The 14064-nt window shown below is 49.1% G+C and overlaps 1 protein-coding gene across 4 annotated transcripts in view; it reads right to left on the bottom strand.

The window, feature by feature from the left end:
* The window catches only part of pnpla7b (patatin-like phospholipase domain containing 7b), a 371155-nt gene that overhangs the window by 300256 nt on the left and 56835 nt on the right, over nt 1-14064 (bottom strand). For all 4 annotated transcript variants that reach the window (XM_038782642.1, XM_038782643.1, XM_038782645.1 and 1 more), the window contains one exon: nt 8542-8630. In XM_038782642.1, coding sequence (XP_038638570.1) covers nt 8542-8630 — 89 coding nt within the window. The remainder of the gene's footprint in view (nt 1-8541; nt 8631-14064) is intronic.

The raw sequence follows: 14064 nt of genomic DNA, 5'->3' as shown, positions 1-14064 counted from the left end.
GAGATGGCGGACCAAGAGGGATCACAGCACGAACACCAGCCCACCCATCGACAGTGCAGTGGATGGAGTTCCTTTCACAGGAGCTCCAAAAACACAGGGACTCCATCAAAGAAGATCTCATGGAGGCCCTGAGGGCAGCACGTGGTACAGTGGTTAGCACTGCTGCCCATGGCGCCGAGCACCCGGGTTCGAATCCCGGCTCTGGGTCACTGTCCGTGTGGAGTTTGCACATTCTCCCCGTATCTGCGTGGGTTTCACCCCCACAACCCAAAGACGTGCAGGTTAGATGGATTAGCCATGCTAAATTGCCCTTTAATTGGAAAAAAAATAATTGGATGCTTTAAATTTATTTTTTTTAAATGGAGGCCATGAGGCTGGCCATAGAAATCCGCTGGCCCACTTCAAAGAGGCGCTGGAGCAAAAACTGGAGACCCAGGAGACGACAGTGCGGGAGCTGGAGAAAGCAGCCACAGACCAGAGCAATTGGATAATCTTACTTGAGCAGAAGTGGCTAGGTTGGTAATAACCCAGAGGATGCTTTAGGGGAAGGTGGAGGTTCAGGATAACAGGTCCCGCCGCCAGAACTTTAAGATTGTCGAACTACCCGAGGGCAGAGAGAGAGAGAGAGAGAGAGAGAGAGAGAGAGAGAGAGAGAGAGAGAGAGAGAGAGAGAAAGAGAAAGGTTCCCCAAGCCCCCAGAGGTAGACCGGGCCCACAGGTCGCTCTGATAAAGACCCAAAATAGGAGGAGCACCACGGGTGATCATAGCAAAACACCATAAATTGAAGGATAAAGAGCAGCTCCTTAACTGGGCAAGAAGCATGCTGTCCTGTAGATGGGAGGGGCATATGATCCGCATCTATCAGGACATTGGGGTCAACCTGGCCAAGCGCCAAGTTGAATTTAATTGGGCCAAGGTGGCTTTATTCAAAAACAAGGCGGGTTTCGGAATGCTGTACCCGGCCAGGCTTTGGGTAATATATGACAAACAGGAACATTATTTCAACACGCCGGAGGATGCAAAGAAGTTCATCCAGATGAACGGGCTGGGAAGACATTAACAGTGGATACATAGTAATCATTAACCGTAATTTCTCATGATCTTGACTGAACAATTACACAACCTTGGGGTGAGGAAGGACGTGCTGGCCTTGGGCAGGGTCATAGAACATAGAACATAGAACAGTACAGCACAGAACAGGCCCTTCGGCCCTCGATGTTGTGCCGAGCAATGATCACCCTACTTAAACCCACGTAACCCGTATCCCAACAATCCCCCCATTAACCTTACACTACGGGCAATTTAGAATGGCCAATCCACCTAACCCGCACATCTTTGGACTGTGAGAGGAAACCGGAGCATCCGGAGGAAACCCACGCACACACAGGGAGGACGTGCAGACTCCACACAGACAGTGACCCAGCCGGGAATCGAACCTGGGACCCTGGAGCTGTGAAGCATTGATGCTAACCACCATGCCACCGTGAGGTCCTGAGGAGGTTCACAAGAATGAACCCCGGAATTAAGGACGTCATATGACGAGCAGTTGAGGACTCTGGATCTGTACTCGTTGGAGTTTGGAAGGATGATTCTTATGAAACACACAGAATACTGAAACACCCAGATAGAGTCAAGAGGATGATTTCACTATAGGAGAAATTAGAACCCGAGGGCACAGCCTCAGACTGAAAGGATAATCCATTAAAACTGAGAGGAGAAGGAATTTCTTCAGCCAGAGGGTGGTGAAAATGTGAAACTCATTGCCACAGAAGGCTGTGGAGGCCAAATCTCAGTGTCTTTAAGATAGGTTCTTGATTAATAAGGGGTTCAGGGGTTATGGGGATGAGAAACATATCAGCCATGATTGAATGGCAGAGCAGACCTGATGGGCCAAATGGCCTAATTCTGCTCCTATGTCTTAGGGTCTAACAATGGTTACAACAGGTTGCACATGGGGATGGTTGAACATCTTGGATGGCCTCAAACAAAGGAAAACCGTGGCGTGCAGGGGCACATCTACGAGGTAAGTATGGCTGACTCCGTGCAGGGAGCGGGTGGGCAGAAATCCCCCATTAGAATAATCATCTGAATGTCAGGAGACTCAACTGCCCGGTGAAAGGTCCAGAGACTTCAGCCATTTAAAAAAACCTAAGGGCCGACATAGTCTTCCTCCAAGAGACACACCTGAGGGAGAAGGACCAAGTGAGGGTAAGGAAAGAGCTGGATAGCACAGACCTACCAAGCATGCTCGGGTACGAGGGCGAGGGGGGTGGCCATACTGTTGAGTGAGAGGACGACTTTTATTGTGACGGACCCGGGGGTCAGTATGCAATGGTGAGCAGTGTCCTGGAAGGGGCACTAGTAAATATATATGTCCCCAATTGGGATGACACAAACTTCATCAAAAAGACCATGGCAGAAATCCCCGACCTAGACTCCCACCAACTAATCATGGGGAGGGGGAAACTTTACAGGGCAATCAGGGACAGAAGGGAGAGGGCAGCTAGGCAACGACTGATCGACTTCATAGTGGATGTGGATCGGCAGTCAACCACGGCCCGACCGTAGAACTGCTGGCGGAGAGGAAGAGGAAAAAGCTACAGTTGGAGCTTGATCTGCTCTCTACCGGGAAAACAGTACACCAACTCCGCCAGACACAGGGGGCCTTTTCTGAATATGGGGACAAGGCCAGCCACCTACTGGCTCACCAGCTGAGAAAGCAGGCAGCCACGAGAGAGATAGCGCAAGTGAAGGGTAGGAACGGTAAATTAGTCATAGCATCAGGCAAGATAAATGAGGCCTGCCCGATTTTCTACTGAAAGCTTTACCCTCCGAGACTGTGGAGGGAGGCATCGAAGATGAAACGGTTTTGTGACAGGCGGGCCATACCAGATGTGGGGAAGGATTAGAGACAGGGGCTGGAAGCATTCCATGCATTCGGGGAAGGCACCGGGTCCATCTGTGGGATACGTTCAATGATTCGTTGTCAGAAGGACCCTGCCGCCATTGCTGGCACAGGTCTCGATATTGCTGATCCCTAAAAGAAACAAAAACCCGACAAGAGTGCACGGGTTTCCTCCGGGTGCTCCGGTTTCCTCCCACAGTCCAAAGACATTCAGGTTAGGTGGATTGGCCATGCTAAATTGCCCTTAGTGTCAAGGTTAGGAGGGGTTATTAGGTTACGGGGATAGGGTGGAAGTGATGGCTTAAGTGGGTCACAGTGCAGACGCGATGGGCCGAATGGCCTCCTTCTGCACTGTATGTTCTATTCAGCCTCTCCTTATAACTCAGGCCATCAAGTCCTGGTGGCATCCTTGTAAATGTCTTCTGCACTCTGTCTAGTTTAACAATATCCTTCCTACAATAGGGTGACCAGAACTGAACACAGTATTCCATGTGTGGTCTTACCAATGTCTTGTACAACTTCAACAAGCCGTCCCAACTCCTGTATTCAATATTCTGACCAATAAAACCTAGCATGCTGAATGCCTTCTTCACCACCCTGTCCACCTGCGACATCACCTTCAAGGGGCTATGAACTCTAGATCTCTCGGTTCTGTAACTCTCCCAAACTCTCTACCATTAACTGAGTAGGTCCTGCCCTGATTTGATCTATCAAAATGCATCACCTAACATTTATCCAAATTAAACTCCATCTGCCATTCATCAGCCCACTGGCCCAATTAGTCAAGATCATGTTGCAATCTTTTATAATCTACCTGCAAACTTACTAACCATGCCTCCTATATTCTCATCCAAATCATTAATACAGTAGTCCCCTGTTATACCGCGCTCCGCAATACCGCGGTTCGCGATATACGGCGGGGGGGCTTATGGACCCCAACTGTCAGCTTCCCTCTCCGGATCAAAGTGAGCCGGCCGCTGAAGTTGACACTGCCGACTGATTGGAGGGAGAGCGTCCAGAAGTGGATAGTGCAGAGCTACAGCTGCCTCAACCCTGCACAGCAGACAGGTTCTTTAAACCGGTGGCGGTCAGAACATATTTTTGAAAGGCAATCCTTTCCTCCAGTTTGGTGAAACCCACCAGAGTTCCTGGTAAGTTTCTGTGGGTTTCCCTCTGGAATAACTCCCAGCCTCATTCTGTGGCAATCAGAGAGCTTGTTTTAATTAGATCCACGATGGGGGTTTTAAATTTATTTAAAAATCTATGCATGCGCTTCCCATTGTGAGTCTACGGGGGTCTGACCTCTCCCCCCACCCCCCGTAGACTCACAATGGGAAGCGCATGCATAGATTTTTAAATAAATTTAAAACCCCCATCGTGGATATCCGCGGCTCGGTTGCAACGCTGTCTTGGACCCCAACACCCGCGTTATAACGGGGGACTACAGTATATATAACAAATAACAGTGGACCCAGCACCGATCCCTCCGGCACACCGCTGGTCACATGCCTCTAGTTTGAAAAACAACCCTCCCACAACCACACTTTGGCTTCGGTCACCAAGCCAATTTTGCATCCTCCCTGCTACCTCACCCTGGATTCCGTGAGATTTAACCTTTTGCAACAATCTACCATGCGGTACCTTTCATAGAATTTACAGTGCAGAAGGAGGCCATTCGGTCCATCGAGTCTGCACCGGCTCTTGGAAAGAGCACCCTACCCAAGGTCAACATCTCCCCCTATCCCAATAACCCAGTAACCCCACCCAACACTAAGGGCACTTTTGGACACTAAGGGCAATTTATCATGGCCAATCCACCTAACCCGCACATCTTTGGACTATGGGAGGAAACCGGAGCACCCGGAGGAAACCCACGCACACACGGGGAGGATGTGCAGACTCCGCACAGGCAGTGACCCAAGCCGGAATTGAACCTGGGACCCTGGAGCTATGAAGCCATTGTGCTATCCACAATGCTATCGTGCTGCCTTGTCAAAGGCCTTGCTAAAGTCCATGTAGACAACGTTGACTGCACAGCCCTCATCTACCTTCTTGGTTACCCCTTAGCAATTAAGGATATCGTATTCATTGTGTTGAGTAGTATTGTTTAAGGGGCAATTGCAAACTATTTTTGGTGTGATATTAAAGATTTTCGTACTGTATTCGTAATAAAGTTTGTTTTAATATACAATATTCCTATTTCTTTGTGCAATCACTCATGAAGCGAAGTACCCTTTCCCCTCAGTCTTACAAAAATAAAATAAAATATTGGGGTTTAGGTCCAGTAACCTAGCCGCTGTTGGGGTCTGGTCTGGGATCGTAATAGGGTTTACACACCATTGTTTTCTTCATGCACAGGCGCACTGGGCCCAAAGAATGTAAAAATGTCAATCAGTGCGTGTGCAGTCCTATCCCAATCTGCAGGTGCACAAAAGTTTCGAGGCCATCAGGAATTGAAATGCCCGATCCCCATGCTCAACAGTAAGGTAAATTTGATTTTCTCAACAGATCAATGCAATCTTGCCTGTAGTGCACAGAATGCAAAATGCTTCAAAACCTGCAACACTTTCAATTATTCCCACTCCTTGCATATTCAGTGAATATTCCCACTCCTTACATATTCAGTGAGGGACCTACAGCCACCCATCCTTCACCACAGTTTCCCCAGAAGTATCTACGTTTAGAAGGTCAAAATTTATAACTGTGCTACAGGCTTTCACCATTCAGGTTAATAAACCTTTGTATGACCCATTACATTGAGAATTGGTTGCAGACAGAAAACAGAGTGTAGAAATAAATAGGTCTTTTTGGGGGTAGCAGGCAGTGACAAGTGGGATCCCACAAGGATCAATGCTTGGGCCCCAGCTATTCACAATTTCTATCAATGATTTGGATGCAGGAATCAAATGTAATGTTGCCAAGTTTGCAGACGACACAGAATTAGGTGTGAATGTGGGTGGTGGAGAGGATGCAAATAGGTTTCAAGGCGATTTAGACAAGTTGAGTAAGTGGGCAAATATAGTGCAGATGCAGTATAAAATGGATAAGTGTGAAGTTATCTACTTCGGTATGAAAAACCGAATTTCAGAGTGTTATTTAAAGAGTGATAAATTGGGTAATATTGAAGTACAAAGGGACCTGGGTGTCCTTATACACAACCTTGCAGATGCAGCAAGCTCTTAGGAAAGCAAATGGTATGTTGGCCTTCATTGCAAGAGGATTTGAGTACAGGAGCAAGGCTGTCTTACTGCAGCTCTACAAGACCTTGGTGAGACCACACATAGACTATTGTGTGCAGTTTTGGTCTCCTTACCCAAGGCAGGATTTACTTGCCATAGAGGGAGTACAATGAACGTTCATCATACTGATCCCTGGGATGGTGGGATTGTCGTATGAGGGGATTGGGTCAACTAGACCTATATTCACTGGAATTTACAATAGTGAAAGGGCATCTCACTGAAACACAAAATCCTGGCAGGGCTGGACAGGCTGGATGCAGCTGTTTCCCTTGCTTGGGGTGGGGGTCTGCAACAGGGGTGACAGTCTCAGGATATGGGGTAGGCCAATTTCTTCACTCGGGGGTGGTGAACCCATGGAGTTCTCTACCACAGAAGGCTGCGGAGGCCAAGTAATTGAACGTATTTAAGAAGGAAATAGATAGATTTCTGGACACTAATGATGTCAAGGTGTATGGTCAGAGAGTGAGAGTATGGCTTAAAGATAGAGGTCAACCATGACCATATTCAATGGCAGAGCAGGCTTGATGGCCAAAATGGCTTACTCCTGCTCCTATTTTCGATGCTCCTAAGTCCATTGTCAGCCTATGTTGAATCCCAGAGATAAATTCTTGTGAGATTTCAGAGCATTAAGAGATTTGGTTTGTGGTCCTTCTGGGTTGGGGAGATTGTTTCCATAAGGGATGAGATGGAATTGTTAAAAGGGGTCGGAATGGTAGGAATGGATAGATTGACATGGCGGGCGAAACTGAAGCAATGGGATGGGGAGACTAGAGGGGCGTAGGAACTTTTAAGGAATGGGATGGGAAGGATGGAAGACACACAGAGGAGAGTTGAGATGCATGGAGGACAACAGCAGGTGAAGCTGTCAATGGTTATCGGTGGTGGGAGTAACAAAAATGGTGGAAGCCAAGGATGCGACATTTAGCAGTTTCTATGAATAAAGGTACTAATTTGACGCAAAAGGTTTCTTTATAACATCTGGTTGCAACCCAACGTGCTCAGCTCCTGTGTTGCTTTTAGTCCACTATTCCATTGCCATACTTACACAGGCAGCAAACTAACTTACTCAAATACTATAATTAAACAATATGAACTGCACTTTGCCTTACTTCAGCTTAAATCTACCGATTCAGCAGGAATCAAGCCATTCCCTCACTTTCTCCCTCTGGTGAATGCCTGCAAACCATTAAACCCCTTTGAGGCATCCCCAGTGAGGATTACAACAAAACTGTTTATCATTTGTGGTGGCAGCATTTTGGCATATTACCTTCTTTCCCATAATAGGTTTTCAATCTCAGCCTTTACAGTCAAGATTGGCTCAAAAATCAGAGCACAGAGAGAAAGGATTAGTAGCTATTCATGCTGGAGTATATTCAGAGATCTCCCAAACTCCACCCCAACAGAACTTGCACAGGCCCACGGCTATGTTGTCTTATCAAAGTGAGGAACTGTGCATGGAACCACATGGAACCAGGTTAGAAACAGCAAAGTTGATGAATTGAGTCAAATGAAGACTCATGCCAGCAAAACCCATAGGCATTACAATAATGGCACTTACAATCCGCCACACTGGGACCACATGACAGAAGTCATTCATGTTTCACTCTGTTGATTCAATTAAATAAACTCCTCAGTGTTAATCTTGTTAAATACTCTTCAAAATTATTCCTCACCTCTACTGACCATAGACATGAAAATAAAGAAATTACTATTGCTTGAAGTGCAGTCACTGCTGTAATGTAGGAAGTGCAACAACTAACCAATACACAGTAAGGTCCCAATAAACTGAAGTGTGATAATAATCAGATAATCTTGATTCAGTGAGGGATAAATATTGACTAGGACATTGGGGATGACTCCCCTAGACATATTCAAAATAGTGACATCAGATCTTACAAATCAAAGGGAGTCTCAATATAATTCCTTATCTGAAAAACACCACACCCCACACTGCAACTCTCCCTTTGTACAGTATGCAGTGCTAGCCGAGATAATGTGCCAAGTATGTTTGATTAATCCCTAACCCACTGAAACAAACCTTTAGGAACTAGGACTCAAGCCGTTTATTAGACACCTCTCACTGATTTCAAAGTTATTGCTACTGTAACCGAAGCACAGTGAAAATTACATGGCACATGAAGAACGATTTAAGCCAAATTACAATGGTCCATCAAATATATCCCAAAATGGAAACATATTAATAAACAGTGACATTTCATAATTGAGAAAGAGTAATTTTAATTATTCTAGCTGGTGCAGAAAATCCATCCATAGCGTAGCTGATGGAATAAAAGACATCATCTGGGCAGGTATCATGAGAATCTAGCGTTTCTCTCCTTTTCTCCCCTTCATCAAGATAACTATAATTAGACTAAAGCAATTTGCACTGGGTGTACCTTCTAGCCAGGTTCAGTACCTTCTGCCTCTTCCTCAACCTCTGACGAGGCGCATTGTTCCCAACTAGCGATGAGGTAGATAGCTTCACCTGGATTTAAAGGAAAGCAGATTATAGCCAGCATCAAAGTCATCCTGCTTCATTTCTTTTAAACGTGCACTTAGCTTCCAACGGGTTTAATTATATAGTTTAAAATGGCTTCATCAGGATTCTACCATTTACACAATTGCATATTTGGTGTTTTCACACAATAAGCTAAACTTTCAAAATACCAGTCAGTATGGCAGAGATAAGTGTTGAAAAGCATCCAAACACCTGCCCCCAACTCAAATCCATTGGCGCAATGGATGAATGTACCAGGTGGTGGCATCCTATCCCATAAAGAGCATCATGAACCCTAGGTCAGGAGTGCAGTTAACATCTTATCCATGGCCAAGGAGGAAGAGGAGAAATGTGAAGCCGGAAGGAGGTGGTGGCTGTTCCTACTTCTTAGTCCTATGCTGAACCCAGTGAATCAAACAATTGTATTAATAATAAAATATCCGGGGACTTCCAGGGGCGGTGGGGGCATGGTGCCCCCCAACTAGGCTGATCACCTGAAATGATGGGGGTTGAATGGGCCGGTTAAGAGGGCACGCGTGTTCGCGCATTTGAGAGCTCTGAAGGCGGACGTGGTTATGTTACAGGAGACGCACCCGAAAGTGGCGGATCAAGTCAGGTTCAGGAAGGGTTGGGTCAGTCGGGATTTAATTTGGGGCTGGACACCAAGACTAGAGAGGTGGCGATTCTGATCAACAAGCGGGTGTCATGGTTAGTGACAAGCTGGAGGGGAGGATGGTGGTCTTGGTTAATGTGTACGCGCCAAATTGGGATGACGTGGAATTTATAAAGAGGTTGCTGGGGAAGATACCCGACCTGGACTCGCACAAGCTGGTTATGGGAGTGGATTTTAATACAGTTATCGACCCTGGCCTGGACCGATCGTGTTTGAAAACGGGGAAGGTGCCAGCGATGGCAAGCAGACTTTTGGGGGGGGGGGGTTTGACCCATGGGGGTTTAGGCAGCCGACTGGGAAGGAGTTTTCTCTCTATTCGCATATTCACTACGTTTATTCCCGGATTGACTTTTTCCATTTTGAGCAGGGATTTACTGGCAGGGGTGGTGGACACGGGGTATTCGGCCATCACTATTTCAAATCATGCCCCACACTGGGTGGAACTGCAGGTTAGTGAGGAGAGCTTCCAGCGCCCACAATGGAGGTTGGATGTGGGGTTGTTGGCGGACGAGGCGGTGTGCGAGAGGCTGAGGAAGTTCATGCTGAATTACCTGCAGGTTAATGACAAGGGGGAAGTCTCAGCAGTGGTGGTCTGGGAAGCGCTGAAGGCAGTGGTGAGAGGGGAGCTGATTTTGATCTGGGCACATAGGGACAGATGGATAGGGCAGAAACGGATCGACTGGTTAAGGAGATCTTACAGATAGACAGGAGGTATGCGGTGACCCCAGGGGGTAGAGCTCTTCAGGGAGCGTTGGAAGCTGCAGGATGAGTTTGGGGTGTTGTCCACAGATAAGGTAGTGGAGCAGCTTAGACAGGCAGGGGGGACGTTTTATGAACATGGGGAGAAGGCCAGCAGAATGCTGGCACAGCATCTTAGGAAGAGGGAGGCGGCCAGGGAAATAGAGAGGGTGGTTGATGGGGATGGGAACTTGGTAAGGGAGTCAGCAGGGCTAAACAGGGCATTTAGGGACTTTTACAGTAGGCTCTACCACTCAGGACCCCCCATGGGGCCGGAGGGGATGAGACGCTTTTGGGACGGACTGACCATCTCAAGGGTGGGTAGGGAGCTGGTGGATGGGCTGGGGGCCCCGATTAGGGCCCAAGAAATAGTTGAGGGCTTGAAGGCAATGCAGTTGGGTAAAGCCCCGGGGCCGGGCGGGTACCCGGCGGAGTTTTATAAAAAGTTCCCGGGAGGGCTTCCGGTGTGGACCATGGAGTAAGTGGTCACACACAAGGCAGCTCCTGCCCAAACTTACAGAAAAGAGCTCTTTTTTAATCAATACAGGGTGGAATTTTGATGAAAAGACATAGGTGAATGTTGGAGGAGTACTTTCCCCAGGAATGGCATGTCTCTTGGTTACCAGGCCAGGCAAAAACAGTGAAAGATTTGGCTGGAGCTGCAGTAAAGACAAAAGCCTCTTCCAGCATGCAGGCGGGGGAAGCGCAAGCTTAAAGGCTTCAAGCTGACTTGAGGGCCTTTATTAAAGCTGAATTCTAGCAGCAGAGGGAACAACTGTGAAAAGATCTCGCCAAGGCCATTGAGGAAGCGGTGACGAGACTTCCGGTGGCAGCCATGGAGGAGTAGGTCGCGCATTCGGCAGCTCCCGTCTGGTACCGACTCTCAGACCATTTTCAGGAGTTTCCACGGACATTTGGGGGCAGATTGGTGAAGCAAACACTGCCAAAAGGATCCCCTCTCTGTTGTATGGATAGCTGGACCAGGAGTGGCCGGGTGAAGTGTTTAAGTCCCAACAGACAGAAGCATGTGGAGCTGGCGCCGAGGCACGGCATGGCGGCCGGTATAGACCAGGGTCCATGGGTGCAGTGAGCACAGGAGCAACAAGTTCCTTAGGGGCTGCTTTGCTGATCTTAAAAAGGACATGCTGGCCCCGATGAAGGCATCAATAGACCAAACGATCGCAACTCAGGCAACATAAGGGAAAGCAATTAAGGAGATGGAGAAAAAGCTATCCGACCATGAGGACAGGTTAAGGTGGAGGTGCAGGATGGCCTCCACAAGAAGTGGCAGGAGGCTGGAGGACCTAGAAAACAGGTCCAGGAGACAGAACGAGGATTGTGGGCCTCCCCGAAGGTGTGCAGGGGTCAGACGCGTGAGCATTTGTGTCCAAGATGCTAGAGACGCTGATAGGGGCGGGGGTATTCCCTCGACCCGAGCCCTCGTAAGGAAGCCCAAGGCGAATGAACCGCCGAGGGCCATGGTGGTGAGATTTCATCGCTTCTCGGTCAAGGAACTTGTCTTGCGGTGGGCAAAAAAAGAACAGAGCAGCAGGTGGGAGAACAGCGTGATACACATCTACCAGGACCTGGGTGCGGAGCTGGCCAAGAGGCATAGAACATAGAACAGTACAGCACAGACCAGGCCCTTCGGCCCTCGATGTTGTGCCGAGCAATGATCACCCTACTCAAACCCACGTATCCACCCTATACCCATAACCCAACAACCCTCCCCCCTTAACCTTACTTTTAAGGACACTACGGGCAATTTAGCATGGCCAATCCACCTAACCCGCACATCTTTGGACTGTGGGAGGAAACCGGAGCACCCAGAGAAAACCCACGCACACACGGGGAGGACGTGCAGACTCCGCACAGACAGTGACCCAGCCGGGAACCGAACCTGGGACCCTGGAGCTGTGAAGTATTTATGCTAACCACCATGCTACCATGCTGCCCCCGTGCTGGATTCAACCGGGTGAAGTCGACCCTCTTCACCAAGGGCGTGAAATTTGGGATGCTATACCCAGCGAGGCTATGGGTCATGTACAAGGAATGGCATCACTATTTTGAGACGCCGGACGAGGCGTGGTCATTCGTCAAACAAGAAAAGTTGGATTCGAATTAAAGGACAGCTAAGCTTTGGCGGAATGCGGCGGTGGGGCTGGGTAACACGTTACCGTTTCTAATATAAGATTGCATGCATTGTTGGGTGCGTGTAAGGGCTGTGGTGGTGGCTGGAGGGTGCAGTGTTTTCGGCAAAGTTGAGATGTGGAGGGGGGAGCGGCCCTGTACGTAGTGCAAATTTTCAGGAAGTTGGAGCCTTGGTTCAACAAGTGTCTCCTCATGGGGCAATGTTAGTGTCTTCTGTTTATTTTTTGTTTCGTATTACTATTTACTCACTGGGGCTGGAGAGGTAGTTTAATTGGTTTATTCACGTGGGAGAAGGGTCCGGACAATGAGGCGACAGTCTGATAGGCGCAGAAGCTGCCATGGTCAGCATGGGTCAGCTGACTCTCGGGAGGGTAGTGGGGGGTGCCCAGCTGGTGCTTGGCAGGGGGTTTTGGGTCGTGGGGCTGTTGGTGGAGGGGAGCCGGAGATGCGGCTTTGCTGACAGAGGTGGTATCAATTTCAGGGTACCAATTGAGGGTCGGGGACGGCAGCTCCCTGTGGGGGCGCTCGAGGAGACGAAAGGCATGGGCTCAAGGTTGGCCAAGAAAGGGCGATGGCTAGTCGGGGGGGGGGGGGGATTTTTTTTTTTAAGGGGTTAAAGGCAGACGTAGCAATGCTTCAGGAGACACATTTAAAGCTCTCGCAGATCACACGAGATTGAGAAAGGGATGGGTAGGCCAGGTGTTCCATTCAGGGCTGGATTTGAAGACCAGGGGGGTAGCAATTGTGATCCGTAAGGGTGTGGTATTCGAGGCTGGGAGAATTGTGGCAGATAAGGGGGGGGAGGTATATAATGGTGAGTGGAAAGTGGGAGGAGGTCCGGGTGGTGTTTGTGAACATCTATGCTCCGATTTGGGATGATGTGGAATGGGGGGGGGGGGGGGGGGGGGGGGGGGGGGGGGGGAGATCCCTGGAGGTTCGTGCGGCCAAGAGTGAAGGAGTTCTCTTTTTTTCTCCCATGTTCATAAGGTTTATTCGGCATATACTTTTTTTGTCTTGAGCAGGGCTTCTATCCCAAAGGTGGTGGGCACAGAATACTCATCAATCACAGTCTCGGACCATGCCCCGCACTGGATGGACCTGCGGCTTAGTGAGGAGACTGGATGTGGGGCTGCTGGCGGACGAAGAGGTTTGCGGCGGATTAGCAGGAACATCCAGGATCACCTGGAAACAAACGATACGGGTGAGGTAGCAGCGGTAATGGTCTGGGAGGCTCTGAAGGCAGTTGTCAGAGGGGAACTCATCTCAATTCGATCCCATAGGGAAAAGAGAGAAAGAGCCGAGAGGGAGAGACTGGTGGAGGAGATACTCCGAGTGGACAGGAGATACGCGGAGGTCCCCGAGGCGGGGCTACTGAGGGAGCGACGGAGTTTGAACTGCTGACCACAGGGAAAGCGGTAGCACAGCTGAGGAAGGCAAGGGGGGCAGTCTATGAGTATGGGGAGAAAGTGAGTAGAATGCTGGCACATCAACTGCGAAAGAGGGAGGCGGCCAGGGAAATTGGGGGAGTAAAGAATAAGGAGGGTAACACGGTCTTGGATCGGGGGGGGGGGGGGGGGGGGGGGGGGGGGGTTGAACGGAGTCTTTCTAGAATTCTATAGTAAACTATGCGAGTCGGAGCCCCCGACGGGAGCAGAAGAGGGGAGGCAATTTTTGGACCAGTTGAGGTTTCCAAAGGTGGAAGAGGACCTGGTGGAGAGGTTGGGGGCCCTGATTGAATTGGAGGAGATTGTCAAGGGTAGAGGGCCCTGATTGAATTGTAGGAGATTGTCAAGGGTCTAGAGGGCATGCAATCGGATAAAGCCCCGGGGCCGGACGGTTACCAGGTAGAATTCTATAAGA

The sequence above is a fragment of the Scyliorhinus canicula genome, chromosome 21 (assembly GCF_902713615.1).
Source record: "Scyliorhinus canicula chromosome 21, sScyCan1.1, whole genome shotgun sequence".
Taxonomy (NCBI): Eukaryota; Metazoa; Chordata; class Chondrichthyes; order Carcharhiniformes; family Scyliorhinidae; genus Scyliorhinus; species Scyliorhinus canicula.
This window is presented reverse-complemented; position numbering and strand designations above follow the sequence as displayed.